The sequence below is a fragment of the Stenella coeruleoalba genome (assembly GCF_951394435.1).
Source record: "Stenella coeruleoalba genome assembly, chromosome: 14".
Lineage (NCBI taxonomy): Eukaryota > Metazoa > Chordata > Mammalia > Artiodactyla > Delphinidae > Stenella > Stenella coeruleoalba.
In genome coordinates, this window is record NC_137160.1 from 84,015,094 (window position 1) to 84,038,931 (window position 23,838).

The 23,838-nt window shown below is 60.6% G+C and overlaps 1 protein-coding gene across 1 annotated transcript in view; it reads right to left on the reverse strand.

Moving 5' to 3' along the window:
• NCOR2 (nuclear receptor corepressor 2) overlaps positions 1 to 23,838 on the reverse strand; it is a 221,230-nt gene that overhangs the window by 50,748 nt on the left and 146,644 nt on the right. The window contains exons 16-19 of the mRNA XM_079943178.1: positions 21,466 to 21,596; positions 19,890 to 20,062; positions 17,845 to 17,907; positions 4,976 to 5,118 (exon numbers count right to left, since the gene is read on the reverse strand). Of these exons, the coding sequence (XP_079799304.1) occupies positions 4,976 to 5,118; positions 17,845 to 17,907; positions 19,890 to 20,062; positions 21,466 to 21,596 (510 nt within the window). The remainder of the gene's footprint in view (positions 1 to 4,975; positions 5,119 to 17,844; positions 17,908 to 19,889; positions 20,063 to 21,465; positions 21,597 to 23,838) is intronic.

The following is a 23,838-nucleotide window of genomic DNA, read 5'->3' on the forward strand; positions in this document are numbered from 1 at the left end:
AGGAGATGCCGGCGATAGTAGTATTGGTAGTTACAGCTGACGTCTGTTAAGCACCTACTATGGGCCAAGCATTCTTTACTTATTAATTCACTGGATCTGCACGTCTACTCTGCGAATCAGAGCATGCCACTCCCTACCTCGAACTCTGCAGACGCTCCCGGAACCTCTTGATATAAAACCCAAGTCTTCCCCACTCCACACAGTCCAGTGCGATATAGATCTGAACCCCGCCCAGCTCTCTAACTCGCTCACCCTCCTTGGTCTGTTACAAACACACTGCCCTTCTTGTGCAAATGGGCTTACAATGCCCCGGCCCCAGGGCCTTTGCACTCATCACTTCTCTGGCTGGACAGCCTTCTCCCAGACACCCACATGACTCACATACCCACCTCCATCAGGGCTTTGCTCATACATCACCTCCTCAGGGAGGTCCTCCCTGATTACCCTGTCAAAATCAGCTAATCTCATTCCCCATCAATCACTTTCTACTACTATCCCTCATCTATCTTCAGACCACAATCTGAAATTATCTGTGAGTTAATTTGTCTCTAGAACTACAATTAACTCAAGGGCAGGCATCTTTGTCTGTTCTCAGCTGTATTCCCAGGACACCTGGAACAGCGCCTGGCACAGAAGAGACACTCTGTAACTACTAATTTAGATGCATGAACCTGATAGACAAAGACACTGGCCCAGAGAGGCAGAGACACTTGCCCAAGATCACACAGCTCGTGGGTCAAGAAGCCCAGACTTCAATGCAGGTCAGGTTCAAGTACCTCCCTGTCTGACCATCTCTCTCTGCAGGCCTGTGCAGCCTCAGATGGAAGAGGCAACAGAGGAAAACAAGGCAAGGCGGGGCCTGGGCTGAGATGGACAGAGACAGAGAAACATGGAAGCTGAGCCCGAGAGCCTGGATTCACAGATGGGAGAAAAGGGTAACCTTCGGTCATTAGGAGGGGGAGGGAAAACCTTGGAGAAGTCACTGGTGCCAAATGTTACATAACGCTGGGACGCGCTCCGCCTGCCCGCCCGATCCTGCTTCCTGCTGACGTCGCCCGTAGCCACGCTCAGGCCAGGCCTGGTGCAAGGCAGGAGGGGACACCCGCTGACCCTCTGCTTCCCCCACTGCTTCCTCCACTGGCCGAGGGTGACGTGCCTTCCTGAGCTCCAGACGGGGCCCGGCCAGCAGGAATCACCACGACCTGTCTCCCTCCCAGGGTCTGGAGGGTGTGGGACAGCATCTTGTGAGGACTGCTTGCATTCTCCAGTGACAGGGAACTCACCCAGGCACCATGGGTGTCCACTGTAAGGACTGACGGACCCAGGCTGACGGGCCCCCCATCCCTCACTGAGCTTTCTCCACAGCCTTCAACTTAAGTCCGCTCGTTCGCTGTCAGCAGGGAACGAGAACCCGTCCCACTCTCCCCAACAGCCCTTTCTCGTCCACAAGTGACAAGCAAGGCTCCCCTGTTTGCTGGCCTCAGAACACGGCCCACCGGCCCCCACCTTCTGGTCCCCTGCTTCCCAGCAGGCCCAGCCTCTGCAGAGTTCTGTGGGAGCCATGTCCAGTAATACAGGTACGGGTCCAGGAAGGGAAGCCAGGGGCCCCCACAGACTTGGGTCCAAACCCCCTCTGCGGTGTCTCCCTCCTGTCCTCAGCATCTTCACCTGAGGACGGGCCAATGGTGGCGACCTCGGGGGTCTGGGGGAGGGGCCCAACCTGGGCCTCGGGGTACCCCTGCTGTTCACGCCCCCTCCCCGGCCCACCAGCGTTGCTGCCCAGCCACCGGCATGTTCAGAGTCTGGGGACAAGGAGGACGACCGTCTCTATCAGCTTTGGCTACACTTCACTCAGACCAGCACAATCCACCCCGAGCCCGGCCCACGCTGGGTCACCCCTCAGCTCACAAACCTTCAATGGCTCCCACTGTCCATTAAAGAAAGACCCAGCTCCTCTGCCCAGCAGGAAACCCCACCCACACGTATACCCGGGGCACCTGCCATTGCTTCCCTGGCATATAGTAGGCGCTCAATAAAGGCTGGCTGAGTGTGTGATAAGGATAACGCCCAACACTTACTGAGCACAGACCGAGGGCCGGGGCTGGCAGCCTCTGCTGCTCACAGCAACCCGATGAGTGGGTCTGGGTCTTACCTCCTTTTACAGAGGAGGCAGCCGAGGCTGAGTGCTGAGGCCACGAACCTGCGGGCGACAGCCAGGAGGCCACAGAGCTGGGGTGTGAGCCCTCTAGCCCAGAGCCCTACTCCATACCATCGTGCTCGGCTGCCTCTTTGAATGAGCGAGTGAATGAATCAATCCATCGACTAATCAATCGCTCAGGCAATCCAGGAGCAGGCATACTCTACACCCAGTTAACAACCAAGGGAGACACGGCACCCAAGCCGCCAGGCATCTGGCGGCCATGGGCACATCACTACTGATGCCACCACCTCTGCTACCAATGATGCCACTACGGCGCGACGTGCCAGGCCCCGTTCTAAGCACTTCACACCCATTCACTCGAATCATTCCCACAACAGCTCTTTGAGGTGGGAATTATCCCCGTTTCAGAAGTGGGGAAACTGAGGCACAGAGAGGCCAAGCCACTTGCCCAAGGTCACACAGCTAGGAAGTGGCAGAATCTGGATTTGAACCTGGGTGTCTTGGGCCCACAGTCCCCACCCTGGCTGTTTCTGCACACCTTATTCAAGAGGGCACCTTGAATGCCCCTGAGAAGAATGGGGTCAGTGGCTTTAAAATAAAATAATGATGATACTGATACTACTACCAGTAGTTAGAGCAGCTAACCCCCATGGAGCGCCCCCCTCTGGCAGGCACTCAGTCCTTTACATGTGGTAACTCATTCGCTCTTCACCTGAGTTCTCGGGGTAAAGGCTATCATTCTCCCACTTTACAGATGAGGAAACTGAGGCTCACGGGGTACAGCCGCTGCCCGAGGTCACACAGGTGCCAAGTCATGAAGCTGGCGCTTGACCCCACTTTCGCCCTGGAGCCCAAGCTGCACCATCTACCTGGCTGGAATCTGTTTCCCCGACCCACCCTCTCAAGTTTCGGGGCCCCCAGGGGCGCAGCAGGGCCGTGCCCCAAGGAAACCTGGAAAGCGAGGTGGGGGCCAGTAGGCTGTGAGAGGAGATACCTGTAACCCAACAGCCTGGGCGAAGCGGGCTGGTGTGTGGGCACCGGCTGGGCTGGGCTGGGCTGAGCAGGGAATGGGGGGAGGGGAGAGGCAGGGAGGACAGGTCAGAGGGAGAAGGGGATGAAGCAGGAAGATCCCTCTGTCCCTGGGGCGATGCTCAGGGCCGGACTCCCAGCCCAGTTAATCCTGAGTTGGTGTGTAGAGGCCGACATCCCGCCCCCATCCAACCACCACCACGGCCAGCACCACCATCACAGAGCTGGATCCTATCTGCGCTGCGGGATCTCAGTGAGCGCTACGGACAGGCGCTCCTTGGCCTTGGCCCTCACTGAGCCTTCCACCCTGCCGAAACCAGAGTCCTGAAAGCTCTAGAAAAAAGCAGAGCTCCCTATGTTTCAGGGGGCCCTGCCTGAAGCTCAGGGAGCACCGGGAACCAACTGCACAGCAGGCGGGGAAGGGGCAAGAGGCACAGCCTAAGCAGACACCACGGGGAATGGGCACAGGCAGGGGCCTGGCCGAAGGAGACCTGGCGGCCAGCCTCAGCCCTGACCACAGGGCCAGGGCACAGCGTCCCCCTCTGGCCTAGGATGCTTGGGGTGGGGGTGGGGAGCTGGGGAGGGGTGCCCCTAAATTCTGCACAGTGCTCAAGGAGCGTTCAGAGAGGGTGATCCTGTCCCTGGCCCGCCTGCCATGCCGTGTGACCTCGGCAGCCTGCTCGTCCTCTCTGGACCAAGGCGGGCTCCATGGGGGAGCAACTCAGCCTCCCAGGACGGGGTGCACAAGCAGCCCAATCAGGGGGAACGGGGAGGGTGGAGAGCTGTGCGTCCCCCTCTTGTACCTTCATATCTACAAGGAAATATGCAGCCCGCCGATTAAAAGCATGCGTCCTCAGGTCACGTAGTTGTGGGTGCAAAGCCCAAGCCAGCTGTTTATGAGCCTGGCTGAGCCTCAGTTTCCCCAGATCTGAAATGGTGACAATGCTTGGCATGTCACAAGTGTGCCCAAAAGGGGGAAGGGAGGGGGATGGAGGGAGGGAGGGAGAGAGAGAGAGAGAGAGAGAAAGAGAGAAAAAGAGAGAGAGAAGGAAGGAGGGAAGGAAGGGGGGAGGGAGGGAGGGAGGAAGGAAAGAAGGAAGGGAGGGAGGGAGAGAAAAGGAAACGAAAAGGAAAGGAAAGGAAAAGAAAAAAAAAACAAGCCACCCCCAAATGGCCCTCGCTTCCCAGTAACAGCTGCGGAGGAAGCGGCCTCTCCGTGGAGACCATTTACGGGCTCAGTGAGGCGAGCCTGCCCCGTCTGTGCTCCTGGAGGAGGGAAGGTCCGTGCCTCTTCTCAATGCCCTGGAGGCCAGGGCTGGGCCGGCTGCTGCCTGACCTGTCCACTCCTTCCCCGGGGTGGCCCTAAGACTGAGTTCAAATGGAGTGCGGGAGGTGCTGACTTAGGGCTCCTCTGCCTCTGCATACGCTGACAGCCCTGAGTCCCTGGGGAGTCAGTGCCTGGCCCACCGAGCTCCTTCCTCCCTGCCCTGAGCCCTCAGAGGCACTACGGGCCCTCAGAGGTGTCTGACCGAGGAGTGCTGGGGGTGGAGATGGGGAGGCAGAGGTGGGCCTGCGCATCGCAGTACCCAGGAGGGATGCTTACGGCAGGGACCCACCCCTGCAGCATTTCCGCGGGACCACGCAGCCGGAACCTCGAGGGGCTGAGACCTGGGCAAGAGAGCTGGCGGCAGACCCCTCCCCGCCCAGGCTCCCAGGCTGCAGGTCTGGCCCACAGGTCTGGCTGGGGCGCACAGGGCAGGGGCGGGTGGGCGCGGGGACGCTCACCATCTTCAGCTTGTGCTGCTGCAGGATTTCATCCAGGTTCTGCCTCTTCTTGTAGTTGAAGTAGAAGTTCTTACACTGGGACACCGTCTTGGAGCCCACCATCCGGGCGATGGCCGACCAGTTCCGGCCGTGCTCCAGGAGACCTGTGCGGGGGAGGGCGGCAGCTGAGGGGCGGCAGAGGGCTGGACGGGCAGCAGGGGCCCGTACCCACAGCCTGGAGGGCAGACAGAGCCCTGGGCGAAAGCAGCCCTGATCCCGGGGCTCAGGCTCACTGCACAGGCCCAAGGTTTCCGCAAAGAGATGGCTGGGGTGGGGGACACCAGAAGGGTGTGGGAGGCCTGGGCTCCCCGGGCTGCATGGGACAGCCTGGGCTCTAGGAACTGGAGGGGCAGGTGGGTGCAGCCCTGGGGGTACCCCTGCTGAGGCCACTGTCAAGGGTTCCGGGGGCTGAGGGCTGAGGTCTGGGGCGCAGACCCCGCCCGGGGCCCCACCTCTCCTCCTCCCCTGGCTGTCTTGACCCGGCACTGACACTCGCTCGCAGCTGCAGACGAGGCCTCGGGAGACGGGCTGTTTTCCGGCCGCACCAGGCCAGAGAAAGGAAGGAACGTGTGAGCAGGGCTGGGAGGGTGGAGTCCGGCTTGGGGTGAGCTGGCCCAGGATCCTCCGCGCCCAGGTTAACTGGGGCACACCCAGAACCCAGAGCTCCCCGTGGACGCCTAAAGGCCCACCCTGGACTCGGGGCCCACCAGGCGTGGTTCAGGGTCTGGGAGTGGACTTGCCCCCCCAAATCACAACCCCCCATCTCCATGAGCTTCTCACACAGCCTCACAGATTCCTGATGTGGGGAGAAACGCCCAGGAATTGGTAGACCCCATCCCAAATTCACCTAGGGCAGAGAAAGTTCCCTCCATCCCCACAAACTCAGGCCAGAGCTGCACCTCCAAGCCCTCTGCCGTTCTCAATGCCACGGACACCAGGCTCTGCAGAAACATCATTCCCCCAGCTCCCCTGGAAGCCAGCCCCGAGTCTCAGCCCGTCTGCCCGCAGCGCTCCCAGCACACGCCTCGCACAGGCCGGCGCCTCTGCGTTTCTATGCCTTGCATCTCCAGGCAGCGCGCCTTGTGTGGCCAGGTCAGCCCGAGCAGGTAGGGCCTGCCCCCTTCCTGACGGCTGCAGAAGGGGCAGATGGGAGGCTCCGGCCTCCGGGGACTGCGGGGCAGGACTGGGCCCCCAGAGGGCAGCAGGCGTGAAGCCTGAGTCACGGTGCTGGGAACACAGCAGCCTCTGAGCCCCAGAGCTAGACTCATAAGGACTAGCGAAAGATCTCCCATAAAGAAGTTTGAGGCTGTTTTCCTTGAATCAAATCAAGCTGCAAGCAGGGAGGGCCACGACGGGTGTTTCTCAGGGGCGCGGGAGCGTAAGGGGCGGACAGTCTGTGTGGCGGTATTTTCTTTCATTCATTCATCCATCCATCCATCCATCCATCCATCCATCCATTCATTCAAACGTGTGCCGGCGGCTTGCTACATACAAGGCTCGCACAGAAATAAAACGGCAGCGAAAACAGCATCAACAAACCGCCAGGTCACACGGCCGAGCAACCCGGAGTCTGCGGAGCCCTGCAGACTTGGTTCCCTCTCCTCCCTGCTGTTGAGGCCACGGCTGCTTTCCCATCCGCAGGATGGGGGAAACCGAGGCTCCAGGGATCAGAGGAGCTCACAGCTTGTGGGGTGGGCCAAGGGGCCGAGGGGACGTGGGACCCAGGTTGTCTGCCCTGGGGCCTCTGGCCCTGGGGGGTGGGGTGCTAGACTGACAGGCCACCTGCTCCCCTGCGGAGGCCACGGGGCCACATGGCCCCAGGGCAGCTCCTCAGGGTTCCTCAAGGACAGGCACGGAGGGGAGGGCTGGGGCGTGGGATCAAGTGTAACCCAGCCCCCTGACCTTTCCCTCCGCCTGCGCCCGCAGCAGCTGCCGCTTCCACAGGACCTGGCGGAGGACGACGGGGACGCGTTTATTTATATTTCCGCAGCCGGGGCCAAGAGAGCCCAGGCAAACACGCTGGGCCGGAACCCCGGGAGGGAGAGGGCGGGTCTCCCATCTGGGCCTTCTGAGGGGTAGGTATGTGGGGTGCGGGGGGGGGGGCGACGAGGGCCCGGAGCGGGGTGGGGGGGTATGAACCTCAGCCAGGCTGACATTTACAGACTCAACACATAAATAAGGAGGGCGCTTGGAGCTGGCTGGGGGGTTGGGGTCCTACTTAACTCCACTGGTGGCAGAAGCAGGAGCCGGGGTGGAGGGGTCACCCGGGCCTTCCCGAAAGCTGCTCTCGAAGGAGTGCTGGACTGAGCTGTCCAGGAGCCCCGCCAAGAACGTGCTGTGTGGTCGCCGCCATCCCCTCTGCTCTCTGGGCCTCAGTTTCTTCAGCTGCTGCGTGAAGGGCTGGGGTGAATGTCCTAGCATTGCTGGCTAGGGTCCCTGGGGTGGGAGTGGACGGGCACGAGCTTCCTTCCGGTTCTGGTTCTGGTCCCGGGAACCCCAGACTGAGGGTGCCAGGCACAGGGAGATGCAGTTTAGACCCCTCCATGCCTCGGAGACCACATGGACCAGACCCAGCTGCAAGCCCCCTCCCACCCCCCCGCCGACACCCCTCTACCTGGAGAGAGCACCTCTGAGCAAGCGCCAACCAAGACCCCCAAGATTCGCCCCAAGCACAGACCTCCTTCCAGGAGAGCCCCAGCCGACAGCCTGAGAGGCAAGGGAAGGGGCACCAGGAGAAAGTGGCTGGGGGAGTATAGAACTCCCGAGTCCTCCGCCCTGGGGTCCCTGTCTCCCCTGGGGTCCCTGTCACTGTGGCCCAAAGTCCCCCCCCATCCCAGTCCCCTCCCCGGAGCCACTCACTCACATCCTCTCATCTGCGTCTCCCCCTCCGCCAAGTTTTCCGGAAACATACGGCTTGGAGGATGCTCCAGGGCTCGGAGCTGGGAGCCGCGGGCTGGGAGGCGGGAGGCTGGGCGGCCCTGGTGCCGGCTCCGCAAGGCTTCTGGCTGGCGTCTGCTGGCGGCTCAGCTCGGCCTCACATCCTTCTCGTCCAACGGCGCGAGGGAGGGAGGGAGGAGGGAGGGGCCGGGCGGTGGGAGGGCGGCAGGCGGAGGCTGGCTCCGAGGAGGGCGGGGAAGCGGCTCCGTGCTGCGCGCCGTGGTGGCCCAGGGCTCCTCCGGCGCTGCCACCCCTGAGCCGTCCCCCCCGCCCCAGCTGCGGGTGTGCGAGGTGCCCTTCGCCGATGCGGGCGGGCGGCGGGAAGGTGTTGGCTGTGCCAGGCGTCACCAGGGAGCACAGTGTCAGCGGCTCCTCTGGGCACCAATGTGCCCAGCGCGGGCGCTCAGCCCCCGGACCCCCGACGCCCCCGCGGGGCAGAATCCAAAGACCCCAGAGCCTCTCGGGCAGCAGCGCCCGGCAGCCTCGCTACGCGCCAGGGCTCGTCCGATCTTCCTGCTGCCTGACCCAGCGAGACGCGTCAGGGCTGAATGTGACCTCCAGACGGAGGCTCGCGGGAGGGGCGGGGGAGTGTGGCAGAAGCCCAGGTTCGGAAGGGGCGGGCCAACTTGGCACTGGCTTCCCCCTCCCTCTCTCCCCATCCGTGGCGGTGGCGGCGTCAGCAGCGGTAAGAACAGATGAGGGTTCAGAAAAACAGAGCTTCTCCACCCCGGCAGCCGGGAGCAAACAGCTTCTTCCGCTGTCATTCCCCCTGCGCTGGTTCCACCTGTGGTCTGCCCCCCTCCCAGCCTGATGCTGCCATGGTGGCCAGGCCCTTCGTGGGGGGCTCTGGAGGTCTGGATGGGCTGGAAGGCGGCAGTGGGTGGGCAGGGCTAGCCTACCATTCTAGGAGGAAGCTTAGAATTTGAGGGGACTCTTCCAAGCGCAAATGAGACCTCCAATCCCTGAGGATGGGGGGAAGGGTTTGGAGCCCGTCAGAGGGCTCTCTGCTCCCCGAGGGTCTTGGGACTACGGCGGCCTCTTTCTTCCCTCTCTGAGATACCCGTGACGACTGGGTCAGCCCGCGCCCCGTACAAACACCTGCTACGGACGACCCAGGCAGCTCCCGGAAGGTTGAAAGTTAACTGAGTTGAACTTTGGAGCGAGATCCAGGTCACGACCAATTTCTCCAACTCCGGGGTCACTGACCTGCTTGTCCCTTCAGCCCTCAGCCTTTCCATCCTGCCCAAGAAACCCAAGGAACGACAGGCCACAGGTCTCTGAAGCATCCCGATACCCCTGCTTCGCCCCCCAGCCCTCGCCCTGGGCCCTGGGGCACACCCTCCAGGGCAGGCAACAGATCCCAACCACATCAGGGACCCCGGACGTCCTGCCTGAGTCCCATGATCCGTTCTCTGCAAGGGAGGCCCAAGACGGCTTTCAAGGATGCCAATCCCGTCGTGTCACTCCTCTGCTTCAAATCTTCCAATGATGACCCAAAGCTCTTGGAATCAAATCCGAAGGCCTCAGCGTGGGGCATGAGGCTCTGCAGAGCCCGTCCTGCCCCGCTGTCCAGCCTGCTTCCTACCTCTCCCCTCGCTCCAGCCACTGGAACCTTTTCTGCCCAGCCCTTGGATGTGCCCCAGGACATTTGCACTCACTGTCCCTGCTGCCTGCATGGCTTTTTCACAGCTCTCCTTCTGTCTTCCTTCAGTTCTCAGCTTCAAGTGATACCTCCTCAAGAGAAGCCTTCCCTGACCACTCTCTCCACAGTCGCCCTCCCAGCCACCCTGCCATCGCGGGGTTTTGTTATCTCCAGAGCACTTATCACTCCCCGAAATTAGCTCCTTGGCTCCACTGGTCGTGGACAGCCGTGTCTCTGCACCCACAACTGCTAGGCGTGCAGGAGGCATTAGGCAAATGGACAAAACTCCAGACACCCTGGGTATCTGGGTTTGGGAGCCCTCTGGGCATCCCCCCCAGGCATCTCTGCTGCCTCTCTGGGGCTCCCAATTAGGAGCTCCAAAGAGAGGAGGGAGCTGGGCAGTTTATCCCCCGGGGGGGTCCTGGACCCTCCCCTCCCCAGAAGAGACGTCAGGGAGTGCCCACCTCTCACACGAGGGGCACGTCCACACACACTCTGCCGGTGCCCCAGACGGCAGATTCTGCCAACATCCCCTGTGGTCTGGATTCCCTGACCTCACTTCTAATTCCTAAGGAAGGAGTTTCGTTCTGAAGTGTCAAGAGGCGGGAACTAGGAAGTGAAATTGACCAAGACAGGAAGTCAAGCCAGGAGGTCTGAGTCACAGACGTGGAGCGCAGAATGAGGTGAAGGAGCAGGGGGTGGCCGCAGAGGTGCCAGTGAGAGGGGCTTCTCTGCGTGGTGGCGTGTGGAGGCTTGGCCAGCCCACTCTGGCCGTCCTGGCTACGCTCGGTGGGGAGCTTCCCATACACTGTCTGGGGGCCTGGGACGAACTGTTCTCACGGGAGCAGTGACTCACCCTCCTCAGCTCACGTACACTGGCCCCCAGAAAGGCCTCGTCCCTGTTCTGTCCCTCCGCACGCTGCCACCCGCTCAGGGTCCCTGCTGTAGGCAGCTCTCACCTCTGGGGTCTTCGAACCTGTACCAGCAGCCAACCTCCCCCCGCCCCTGCCACGGGCGAGTTCTGATAACCTGGGGGCAGGAGGAGCCTTTCTAGCACCTGCAGTCACCACACTGTCATCCATCTGCATCCTGGGAATGTCACAGCTGCTCCCTCGGGAAACCAGCGTCCGCCACCCCCTCCTCGCCCCCGCCCCGAAACACTCGCTCCCCATTACCCCAGCCAGCCCTGAAGTTTTCTGTTCCCTTCATGAAGAAGCACAGGCCGCCTACAAGAGGGACATATCCACACCCCTCCCGCCAAATGCCACTTTCCAAGAGAAACTCCAGTTTGCAAAACAAGATTTTCTGCCTGAAACACTGTCAAAGGAGGGGGGAAAAATCCAGCAGACTTAGTTCTGAGTCATGCCACTTCCTTATTTTGGAAACTCCAAGCCCTGGGTGGGTTTGACTTGGACCCAGCCCTTGGTTGGCGACCTTGCCAGGAGCCTACTGTGTATCTGAACCTCTGACAGTCCCGCCAGTCCCCGGGGGGATTCGGCCAGACAACTTCACACCTGAACTTGGACTTACCTTCCAGGTAAGTTAACTTTTCTTTCCGTCTACCCTTTCCAAACTAAGCCTCGGCTTCAGCTATCACACCTGCAAATCGCAGTGACGATGTGATCTCCCAATACACGATCAAAGCCAGTGATCTCCCAATACACGATCAAAGCCAGCGATCTCCCAATACACGATCAAAGCCAGCGATCTCCCAATACACGATCAAAGCCAGCGATCTCCCAATACACGATCAAAGCCAGCGATCTCCCAATACACGATCAAAGCCAGCGATCTCCCAATACACGATCAAAGCCAGCGATCTCCCAATACACGATCAAAGCCAGCGATCTCCCAATACACGATCAAAGCCAGTGATCTCCCAATACACGATCAAAGCCAGTGATCTCCCAATACACGATCAAAGCCAGTGATCTCCCAATACACGATCAAAGCCAGTGATCTCCCAATACATGATCACCTATTAAGATGAAAAAAAAATCACCTGTGTGCGACCCGACACCCTAGCACTTTGGGAAAAATGCCATGTTATGTGTTCAATGTCAAGTCTTCCCATAGAGCACAGCCAAGTGGTTTGCTCCCAGGACCAAACTATGTTATTTGCTGGGCAAGTCCCAGCTCACTGCCCCCTTGGGCCTCAGTCTTCCCATCTGTGAAGCAGAAGGCGTGTGTGCATGTGCACGTGTGCGTGTGCACGTGTGCGTGTGCATGTGTGCGCGTGTGTGTGCATGTGTGTGTGTGCACGCACATGTGCGTTCGCAAATATGGAGAACGCGCCTTGAGGGTCCCTTGGGAGGATTAAGTAATATCATTCGTGCAAAATGCTGGAACCAGCCAGCAGCCACCACGTGGTAACAGACATCATCACTGCTGTGTAACCTACCAGGGGGCTCTTTCCCTGAGGAAGCACCAACTGGAACGCCCACGTGTGGATTTTGCCCCTGGGAGTGCAGGTGGGCTGGGAGATGCTTGACTTTACTTTCCAGGGTGCTGACAAGGAACAAGAGAGTGGCCTGGAGCTTGCCCTGGTGTCTGGCTGTCCCCCGCGCTCATGCAGAAACCCCGACTCTCTCCTCCTTCTGAGCCATCACAGTGGCCAGTTTCCCACACGTCAGAAGCATCCAGGTCGGGGGAGCGCGCACCCAAGACAAAGCTCAGCATTCTCTCTCCAGCCGGAGGTGGCGACAGCTCCCCGCCGATGCCAGCCCCGGGATGCTGCAGGCTCCCTTCTGACAACCTTTACGGCCGCCCCACTCCTGTACATCAACTGTCCTCAGTCCCCGCTCCAGGCGCTGGCCCCGTCTCCTGCTGGGCCCTCCCTGGTTCCCGTACTCAGAAGTGACCCAGCACCCCTGCTGCATCAGCCGCCAGACCTGTGCGCTAACCACAGCGCCACGCTGCCCGTCGTGAGCGCCGGTGGGCAGGTGCACGGCTGTCCAAGCACAGAGGCCATCGCTCTCCCTTGGTCCCTGCAGTGAGGACAGCATGAGGCTTTGATGATGGACACGTGGATGGCAGGCCCCACATTTCCAAGTTCCAAGGCTGGGGACTCACACCTCCCCTCCCCAAGCCTGACTCTTCATCCGTAAAAACTAATTAAACCAGCCAGTGCGCACAACAAGCGTTGTGGAGGTGCAAAGCAATTAGTGGTTTCTCCCTCGGTCCCCATGAAAGGGGGCGAGTCCTGCAGGCAGAGACAGCCTGAAGTTACTGGGGGAGAGTTCGGGGTCCACCTGGGCTCCATCCGGCCCGACAGGCCTTGCGTGGGGCCACCAGATCCTGGTCCCTGCAGCACCCTACTCTGGGGCCGCACACCTCGCCTTCTCCCTCCTCACCAGGCAGGCCACTCGAGGCCAGGGAGGGGCCGGTGGCCAGGAGCTGGGCCAGTGCCTATTTCTGGTCTGGAATGGTGTGCCTGGGGGCTTCCCTGCCCCCTCCACAGCTGGTTCCCTGTCCACCAGAGAAGGGGGCTGGAGACCAGTAGGAGCTGCCAGCAGAGCCCTGGGCCTCCCACACAGCTGGGTCGAGACTGCAAGCCAGGCCAGGCTGACCTTTCCCAGGGGAACTAGAGCCTCACATCCCAGCCTAGTGCCTGCCCAGCATGGCGCTGGGCCCGAGGGCAGGCAGCCAGCTCCCTGAGGCTGCCCTGCACATGCTCAGTCCTCACTTGGTAGGAGCCCCAGGACAGGCAGCCCTGACTCCAAGCACAAAGGAAGGAGCAGGTGCCCACCTGCCAACCTGGAACCCTGCAGCCATCCTGTCCCCTGTCCCACTCCTCCCCATGCCATGGTCTTCCCCATGCTCTCAGAGTAACAGCCAAACTCTGTCCCACAGCTGGTAAGGCCGGGGGGTGCGGGGTGGCCCTCCCGACGGCCTCTCCATTCCTTGCCTCTCTTCCTCTCGTTCTCTGGGTTTTGATAGCTTCTCACTTGACCACGCTGCCCTTGCCACAGGGCCTTTGCACATGCTACTCCTTGGCTGGGAGGCCCTTCCCTCTCTCGTTATCTGATTAATAGTAGCCAGGCCCATGGACTCACTCATCCAAACCTCACACCAGCCCCATTCCCATTCTGTAACTAGAGTGCGTGAGTTCAAATCCCAGCTCCACCAATTGACAGCTGTGTGACCTTGGGCAGCTCACTTAACCTCTCTCGGTCTCAATTTCATCATCTGGATAAAGACACTAGTAATAGCATCTGCCTCATAAGGTTCGTGGGGATGAAGTGACCTGACATACATGACGCCTCTAGCTGTACCTGGTACCCAGGCGTCCCGACAAGTACTTGACAGTGTTACTTCATGTTATTCCGTGCTTTGGGTGTCAGCCCAAGGGCCCTTCCCCAGCGCCGTGAAACCACCTCCAAATGTCACTCTACGCTTGCTCAGCAGGCCGCTCACCTCCAGCCCCTTCCCTGCGGCCCCGGGAAGCGCAGGCACTGGTCAGCGTCACACACCCACAAGGGACAGAGCTGGGACTCAAACCCAGGAAGAAAGGCTCCAGAGTCTGTGCTGAACTGCAGGCCTGCCCCTTCTGAGCACGTACTGTGTGCCAAGGGCTGCACGAATACGGCTCATGCCACTCTTAGGATGCCCCTCGGTGATGGCATCCCAGCCTCCTTTTGGAGGACGAGGGAACATGAGGCCAAGACAGGGATGGGCCAGGGTCACAAGGCTGAGGAGGTGGTTATCATTACAAACAGTGACAGGGAACTCAGTGTGTCTAAGTCACCACCCCTGTAAGCGCTTCTGTTTTCTTTCACCAAAACCCCACACAGGTGGTTGTCCTGGATTAAACGGTGTTCCCCACCCGCCACCAAATTTCATGTCCACCCACCTGTAACCTGTGAATGTGACCTTATTTGGAAAAAAAGTCTTGATAGATGTGATCGAGTTAAGATGAGGTCATGCTAGATTAGGGTGGGTCCTTATAAGAAGAGGAAAATTTGGACAGAGACACACAGAGGGAAGACAGCCATGTACGATGCAGGCAGGGATTGGAATGTCTAGAAGCCAAGGAGCGCCGAGATTGCCAGCAACAGCAGAGGCTGGAGGAGGAGAGGCAGGACCCTCCCCTGGAGCCCTCAGAGGGAACCCAGCCCTGCCCACACCTTGATTTCGGACTCACAGTCTCCAGAACTGGGAGAGAATACATTTCTGTTGTTTTTAAGCCACTAAGTTTGTACCTTGTTACGGCAGCCCCAGGAAACTCATACAGTGGGTGATGCTCTAATTCCCATTGTACAGATGAGGAAACTGAGGCACAGAGAGGTTGACTAGCTTGCCTGAGGTCACAGAGCTAAAAGGTCCAGAGGCTGAGGTCCAGTTTCTCTCTGGGGACGGGGGACCCTCTGCAGCTCATCCTTCTAGGCCTGGCTCCTGGAAGTCTCCTGGGATGCCTGGGGCAGGCTCAGTGGTCCCAAGGCCCTGGGGACACCTGGCTGCTCACTTCCTGGGCTCCCTGAGGGAGGGACCGGGGCTGGCTCATCTCTGGGTACCCCTGCCCTGCACAGGGTGAGGCACTGGGTCGATGTAAATGGGTAGGAGGATGGGTGGGTACCATCTGTCTCGGGCACAGCTGGGTTTTGGGTACCTTCCTGGGTTTCTGAGGGCCGGGGGCACTGGAACATTCCTAGCCTCTCCACCCCCGCCCACTGTGGAGAAGGAGTCCTGGGGGCTGCCAGCACCTGCCGCCTGGCCCCGATCCCCTCCCGCCGCCTGGAACAGGCAGCCATTAGCAGCCACCCCGAGCGGTAATCGTCCAGATTGCTATAATTCACGGCGGACAAGCACGCTGGCACTCATCACATTATCACAAATGTCACTGAGCAGGGCCTCGGCGTGCACAGTCCCCGGGGGGGCTCGCACGCTGCCGTCTCCGCGGGCAGGACCCAGGATGAGCTCGCTGCCGCCACTGAGGATTCAACCTTGAGACAGTGGGGCGCACTCCCGTCCCAGCCGGTGAGTCATCCCCAGCCGTCTCCCAAAGGAAGAGAGAGGGCAGCCTCTGACTCAGCCGACTCCCGGTTCCCGGGCAACTGGGAAGGAGCTGGGGATGGGGCTGCCATGACGACAGAAGACACAGCACAGGCTGGTAGCCCTGGGACATGCACCCCTCACGGCCCTGGTGGGTGGGTCCCCAGGCAATATCGCTGCCGGTGGCTGAGATCCCAGGGTCTCACGTGTGGTTAAAAAAACCATGCAATTCTACACAAATGTTCTCAACAGCATTATTCACAATAGCCAAGAGGTGGAAACAACCCAAGTGTCCATCAAGCAATGGATGAATGGATAAATAGAACTCCTCTGTCCACACGGAGGAACACAACTCAGCCATAGAAAGGAATGAGGTGCTGACACAGGCTACGACGTGGATGGACCTCAACAGCACGATGCTGAGAGGCCAGACGCAAAGGGGCATATGTTACGTGATTCAATTCACGCCGAAGTCCCGAACAGGCAAAGCCATAGAGACAGAAAGCGGACTAGTGGGCACCAGAGGTTGGCAGGGCTTGGGGAGAATGGGGAATGACTGCTAATGGGTACGAGGTCGCCGCTCGGGGTGGCAGAAAGTTCTGGGGCTAGAGAGTGGTGATCGCTGCACGACGCTGTGAAGGTGCTTAATGCCACTGAATTGTACAGTTTAAAATAATTAAAATGGTAGATTTTTACATTATATGTATCTCACCAAACTTAAAGGGGGGAAAACATCACACATTTTCAAATAAAGCCTCTTTTGCACCCCATGGTGAATCCACACCAAAAGCCACAAAGTAGACACAGAAGACAGGAGAAAAGGACGGCGTGGCCCCCTTGGGGGGCTGACAGCACCCACTGACCCCCGGCAGCCAGAGACCATGCGCACAGGCCCCCGTTAGTGCTCCCGAGACGCTGAAAATAGGGCCTCACCTGCGAGAGGAACCGAGGCAGCTCCCCCTCTTCTGAATGAGGCTGAGGGTCCAGCCTGGCCCTTCCTCCAGGCCGGCCTCACCAGAGGCCTGGGAGCTTGGAGGAAGGAGGTCTGGAGCCTCCAAGGGACAGCGTGCCCGGACAGGAGCCCTGAGGCGAGGGGCTCGGCCCCCGGTAGGGGCCTGATCAGGTCTGGAGCTGCTCCTGGTCAGTTTCTGAAACACCAGGACCAGACGCTCAGGCCCCCAGGCACCCTCTCCCGGGGCAGAGGGAGGGGAGGGGGTGGGCAGGGCAGGCAGCCCATGGTCCAAGGTCTCAGCCTCCGGGCCCAGCTGTCCTCGCACACAACTGTCCCTGTGCACCTGGGTCCTTCATTAGAAAGGCCATTTGCTCCGTCCCTGAGTCATGACCTGGAGCTCTGGGCACAAAGGAGCTGCACCTCAGCAGTGGGGCCTCAGCAGGACCTTGGGGACAAGAGCTGGGAGGCCCAGGTCACCAGCTCCAGGACCGGGCCATCCTGGGCCTCTGTCCCTCACTCCCTCGTCCACAAAACGGCTGGAAACAAGACTTACCTCTCGGGGCTGGGGTCAAGATGAACGGGAGCAAGCAGGCAAAATGGGGCTCAGATGCCAGCTCAGCCTTGGCCTTCCTGCTGGCGCTGAGCTGGTCTGACGGCCCCTGCCCTGGGCACAGGGGAGGGAGGGGCAGCTAGAGCATCTCCCAGAGATGGGGGCCGGGGGATCGACACCGACGTAGTCCCGACAGTGCCGGGCCATCCTTGGGACGCTTAGTGCCTGTTACCTCCGGCTTCTCTTGGCCAACCCGGATGCCCCTCTCTTTTCACAGATGGGGAAACTGAGACCCAGAGACTGGTCACTGAGCCAGGAAGTCAAGGGTCCAGCCATTCTGGCTCCAATGAACAATGAATGTGCTGGTGGCTTCTACAGAGAACGCGGGGTCAGCACCACAGCGCAGGGAGACGGCGCAGCGAAGGGGAACAGCTTGACCCCGTGACCCCGCCACGGTGGCCACCAGCAGGCTCTGCACCTCCCAAGGCACCTGGGTGCTCTGCCGCCACTCAGTCTGCAAGGCCACGACGTGCTGGTCCCAGTGGCCACGGAAGCCGTACACCAACAACATGGCCACACAGACCCATTTTCTGGAGGACAAAACTGAGGCTCCGAGGAGACGCGGCCAATCTGAGAACACCCACCGCAGACCACACCACAGCCCCGTTTAAGGGCACAGGTCAACCTCCTCCCCACCACACGAGCTGCAGGACCCGGATGCCCATCGAGGGCGATCAGAGCAGCCAGAAACCCCTCACCTTTCTTGGCTGTTTCCATCTCTTCTTCGGTCCAGCGAGAACTCTCGTTCATCTCCATGGAAGCTGGAAAGGAAGACACAGCGTGTTGGCAGCAGCCTGGAGCGGGGCGCTTTCTCTGCCTCTGGCTACTCGGGGCGCCCGCTGGGTGGAGGGTGTGCAGGCACCCGTTTTGCAGAGGGGAACGCCGAGGCGATCCAGGGCCTGGACCCTGAGCTGCCTCTGTATGCACTCGGCTGGGAGCCTGGTGACCACGTGAAGGAGGAGGCGGGAGAGGAGGAGGGACGTGATGGGCAGGGACCTCACCTGCGCGTGGACCCACTGGGGCCGGGTGACCCTCTGCCGTGAGGGCTGCCCTGGGCATTGCGGGTGTGGAACAGCAGCCCTGGCCTCTACCCACTAGGTGCCAGGATCCCCCACTCCAACTGGGACAATCAGAAACGGTTCCAGACATGGCCACCTGTCCCCTGCGGGAGGGCCCTGCTCTACAGGGTGATCACTATATTCTCCCCTGACTCATGCGGCACGAGGATGGGGCTGCTCGTGTTACTGAGAAGGAACGCAGCTGCCTTGGAGTCGGGGGAGTTAGCCGAGTGTCTGCTAAGGCTGTTTCTGAGCCTCTCCTCCAAGTTCCCCTACACGTGAGCCCTCGTTCTTCCCTGAAAGTCGCTTAAGATGTCGCGAGGGCGGCGAGCGTGAGGGACGTCAGCGTCACGGACTCAGTGCCTGGAACCGCGCTAGGCACAGAGTATGCACTTGGTAGAGGCCGCTGACCATCAGAGGGAAGTTCGGGCAGCTTCCCCGCTCCCTGCTACCGTGGCCAGCTTTCCCCTTCCCTCCCACGGCACCCCCGGAGGCAGGCTGTGGAAGTGGAGCCTGGGGTGGGAGGTGGCCATCAGAGGGCCTGGGGTTGTGTTTTCCACTCCGCTGTCCGGCCCCAGCGTCAGCCTGGGGTCCAGGAGAGCTTCCCCGGAAGTCAGGTGCGCCAGTGCACTCCTGAAGGGAACCCTCCTGCCCTGGGTCTCCAGGCACTCCAGCACCAGCCCACAGGAGCTGCACGGGGTTTGTGGCCAGTGGGCTGGCTTTGAACCCCGACTGACTGGGACTTTACAGAGGCAACATCCCTTCTCTAAGGTTCAAACAGCCCATGTATGAAACGGGTACCGATGACCTCCGACGCGGAGAAGGAAGAGGTGACTGGCACAAACCCTGGGTGTGGACGAGGCGGGCGTCTGTGAGACAGGGAACATCACCGCCATCAACTCCCACCCCGGGAAGACATCCAGGTGGCTGGGGCCTCAGCCTGAACACTCAGGCCATGGGTCCGGGTTCCCGCACACGCCGGAGGGCAGGCCCCAAACGGCCAAAACGCTACAGACAGCAAGCACACACCGGCTGCCCCCCTGTGGCCGAACTTGGGAACTGCTACTCAATTCTTCTCTCTTGTTTTCCCCCTTGGGGTAGGGCGTGAGGCTCAGAGCACCTGGGGGTGGGCACCCACTGAGCAGAAGGAGAAACTGAGGCCCACAGAAATGAAGGTACAGGGAATTCCCTGGTGGTCCAGTGGGTAAGACTCCACACTTCCACTGCAGGGGGCACGGGTTCAATCCCTGGTCAGGGAACTAAGATCCCGCAAGAAGGGGTGGTTTTTCGGTGGCTTGTGGGATCTTAGCTCCCCGACCAGGGATTGAACCCAGGCCCTTGGCACTGAAAGAGCAGAGGCCTAACCACTGGACCACCAGGGAAGTCCCAAGGCCAGATTTTCTGAGTGAAAAACAAAACCAAATTGGTGATCTGGAAGTTTATGTGACCTCTCCAGCTCTGGAATAATCCCGGCTGACAGCCAGTGAGACTTTCCCACGCTCCAGGCACTGTTCTAGGCCCTTCCTACACACGAAGTCACCAAAACGCTCCCCCCACGGTTACAGGCATTACTGAGGCACAGAGAGGTTAAGGAACTCGCCCCAGGTCACACAGCGAGCGTGCAGCTCATGCTGGGATCCTGAGCCTGCTGTGCTTGCGGCGCCCCTCTCCAGCCCGAGACTCACCCAGCTCGGCGCTCTGCTGCGGGGTGATGGCCTCCTCGCTGTTGGCCTCATTGGCCATTGAGCGGGTGATGCGGCCTTTGCGTCTGCCCTGGCTGTTGGCGGTTTTGCGGCCTTTGGAGGCCACTGCCTCCTTCTCATCGTTGTCTTCCCCAGAGGTGTCATCCGTTTTCTCCCTAAAGGCCAGGGAGGGGAGACAGGGATGGTTTCACCGGAGCCGGGAACCTAGGTGGCGGTTTCAAGAGACCTGCTTTTCCTTAGCAAGATGAGTGCTGGCTGCCAGCGGTTTTCTACTAATCAGAGGGTAGGAAAGAGGGAAAAAGCTTGGGGCGAGGGCTGGCTGGTAGCAGTCTGCGAGGCTCCTTTATTCACCAGACGAGGGAGTATGCCTGGTAGCCGTCTGCGATGCCATCTTAGTTATGAAAAGGGAGGTGTGAACTGGTAGCTGTTGTCTGCTTTGCTCTCCTAACAGGGATGTGGGCTGGGAGTTAACCGACTGGCTATTTTATTCACCAAGTAGGGGTGTGGGCTGGTGGCTATCTGCAAGACCATTTTATTCACCAAACAGAGATGCTCTCTGCTCTCTGTCTGCAAGATGACTGGGTTAACGGCATGGGGGGTGCAGGCTGGCACAATCTTCAGGCCACTTTAACTCCCCAAAGAGGAGACGTCCCCCAAGGGGTCCTGTAAACGACACTGACTTTGCCTTCCGTATTATCATGGACCACTGTGTCCTGCAGAAAACGCAAGAGGAAAGTTTCCTGCCGGTCTTATGCAGGCCGAGCCCGGCGTGTGGGGAGCATGTGACCTCAATAACTGGGGCGGGGACTTTCTCAGAAGCCGACTCGGGAGACTTTACTGCGGGGTTCTCAGATTTATCACCTCCGCCTTCCATTCATCTTCCTGAAGGGCCTCGCAGGAGCGTCTGGGAGACAAGGGGTAACAGGCCAGATGCTCTCAGAAGCCACATTCCTGAGCCCACTCCAGGTACCTGGCGCTAAGCCCGTGCCCACTGCCCCCCCTTCCTCGGAGTGAATCTCCAGCTGGCTGTGCTCCCGCCCCTGGCAGGCACGGGAGGCTGCCGGTGGGGGCCCCCCCCACCCCGAGGCGAGGCTGTGCCTTGATCTGCAAGAACTCACACCGACAGCGGATCATTCTAAAGGTGAGGGCCGCCGCCTGCCTGCATACCTAGTCCTTCCTTCGTGAGCAGCGAGCGCCTCTGACCCCCCCTCCCGCCCCCAGCATCTCAGGAGACTCGGCCGAGGAGGGAGGAGGCAAAGAGTTCCAGAGTCACTGCCTGGATTTATTCGCTCAGGAGTGGAGCTCAAATGAGCTCTCAGTCTCTGAGGTCTCCAGAGGCTTCGAGAAAGAAAGGGCGGGCGGGCGGGCGGGGAGAAGAGCGGGCTTCCGGAAGGGGGGCTGTCGGGCACAGGCGGAGCAGAAAGTGCCTCCCTTCGAGGCAGGCGATTTGTAGACGCCACCTCCGCGCACACCCTTCCAGGGGGCCGTCCACGGCCCCGTTCGTGCCCCCCACCCGGGGGTCGCGGCCGGGCTCCTGCTGCGCGGCCGCCGGCCTTACTTGATCAGCTCCTCCTTGCCATCCTCCACGTCTGGCTTCTCGTCCTCCTTCTCGGCCTCCTTCTCCTTCTCCTTGTCCTCCTTCTCCTCCTGGCCGCTGCGGGGCATCTGCTGCTGCTGCTGCTGCTGCTGCTGCCGGGCCCCAGGGGAGGGCAGGGGTGGGGGTGGGGGAGAGGAAAACAGTGAGACAGGTGAGCCTCTGCACCTGGGCTGAGCTGGGCTGAGAACCCAGCACCCTCCGTGGTGTGAGCTGGGCAGAAACCCCCGGGCACTGGGGGGAGGCAGGAGTCACGGGGTGAGGTATAGAAAGTGCTAGTGTCAGACGCCTGGCCTCTTTCACTTGGTGACTGTGTGACCTTGGATGAGGGTCTTGACCTCTCTGTGCTCTGATTCTTCCCCCTGAAATCGTGCCGACCCCTTAGCCAGGGGCGGGGAAGCTGAAATGAGAGGCCCCTTACAGAGCCGGCATCTGGCACCAGTATTTACGTGGGGCGGAAGCCCCCAAGGCAGGAGGGAGGGGGCCCTGGTCAGCTTCAGGCAAGAGCATGGTGAACATGGGGGAACCTGGGTCACACCCTGACGCCCCAGCCTGCCTGCCTCTGACAAAGCTCAGGCCATCTCTCTAAGCCTCAGTCTCCACGTCTGTAAAATGGGCAGATGGAAGTGTTGTTCCCAGGTCCCCGGGGGCCCGTGTGAGGATGGCTGCTGCTATAAGGAGGGTCCACTTTTGCTGCCGTGGGCCTGTTCTTCCTCTCACATCAGTCAGCCCTCAGAGGGGAAAAGAGCAGGCCCCACTGGACAGGAGAGATCAAAGGGGCTCACAGCAAAACCAGCCACCCTCCCCCCACCCTGCAGGCCTGTTCCTTTCATCTCCTTCCCAAGTGGGCGGGACAGGTGCTGGCACCAGGCTGCTGACACTGCCCTCACCGAGGGGGTGGGGGTGGGGGGGGGGGGGAGTGGGAGCTCCTCCCCACACCGTCACCCTTTCTGTCCAGCCTGATTTCTCCTAAGGCACACACTGATTCTCTCGGCCACCCCGAAGTCCTCCTTGCGGGCAGCGGCCAGACCAGACCATCTTTCCAGCCCTTGGAAAAGATGAGCCAAGTGAAACGAAAACAAACACGCCGCAAAGCCTCTCAGTGTGTCCTGAGGGGCGTGGTCACACCAACTCTCCAACCAGGGAGAAAGAAGCCAAAGCCCGCGGGGAAAGTAAGGGTGGGGCTCGAGGGTTCCCGGTTCCCTTTCTCCCCATCTCTCCTCCACACCAGGAACGCAAGCCAGTCCCTGGCACAGGCTGCCCTGGCCTGTGACCTCACCACCGCCAATCCCCCCCGCCCCTCTCTGTAGCTTTAATTTATGGCCTACGATGCGGCTGAACACTGGGGCCAGCTACAGGTATCCTGTGGACGCCGGGGCACACAGCGGGGGCCCGCACGTTCACGGGGAGCCGTGGGCTTCCCGAGGCTGCAGCAGTGTCCACCCCGGAACCTCCTGGCTCAGGTCTGCCCCCTTCTCTCTATTCTGTAAGAGGAGGGGCTGGAGGGGGGGAACAGCCTCCCTCTACCCCCTGCTATGTTGCTGTCAATTCCCGACGCGTGGCCCAGTGTCCTTGAACTAGCCTGTCCCTCACCACCGCCCCAAACCCTGAAACACTAAACTTCCAACAGCCGGGGAGCTGTGGCCGCCTCTTACCCCTGACACGTGGAGCCTCGGCTGGAGCTGGCCCCGCAGATGGCAGCTGGGGCGGAGCAGACGAGGGGGACCAGGGACCAGGACCCAGAGCCGGGGGAGGTGGCACGGCCGACTGAGGAGGACTCCCCCTCCTAGGGGGCCGCTCGGCATGGCTGCTGTGGCCACCAGCGAGACATGCCCGGCTTCTGCACACCCAGGAACCTGACGCCCAGGGCCAGAAAGGGCAGGGCCGGGGCTTTCCAACGGCAGGGAGCGTGACGTCTCCTAAGACCACCGTTGGTGCCAAGAACGCCCGGCTGGGCTGCAGCCTCACTCCAAAGCTTTACCTGCCGTCCCTCCCAGCAGCCGACTCCAGGCTTCCCTCCTGGAGCAGCTGTTATTGTCCCCTGGGTCCAGGCTGGTGGGGTCTCCAGGCCCCCTGGAATCTCATCCTTGGGCCGCCAAGCAGGCCACCGTCTGCCCCCGGCACGGCCAGCACGTCGCCGCCCAGCAAGTCTGCACCTGCGCCCTCCTGCCCAGGGCCTTCCTGCCGCCGTCCCCCCTCCAAATCCTCAAGAAGCCCCACTGCGGAAGATGCCAGCATTTCCCAAGAGCTTCCTACACGCCCGACACTGCGCTGTGCACAGTCTATTGACCAGCTGCTCCCAGCCCCTCTGCAGTCCTGAGGATAAAGGCAAAGATG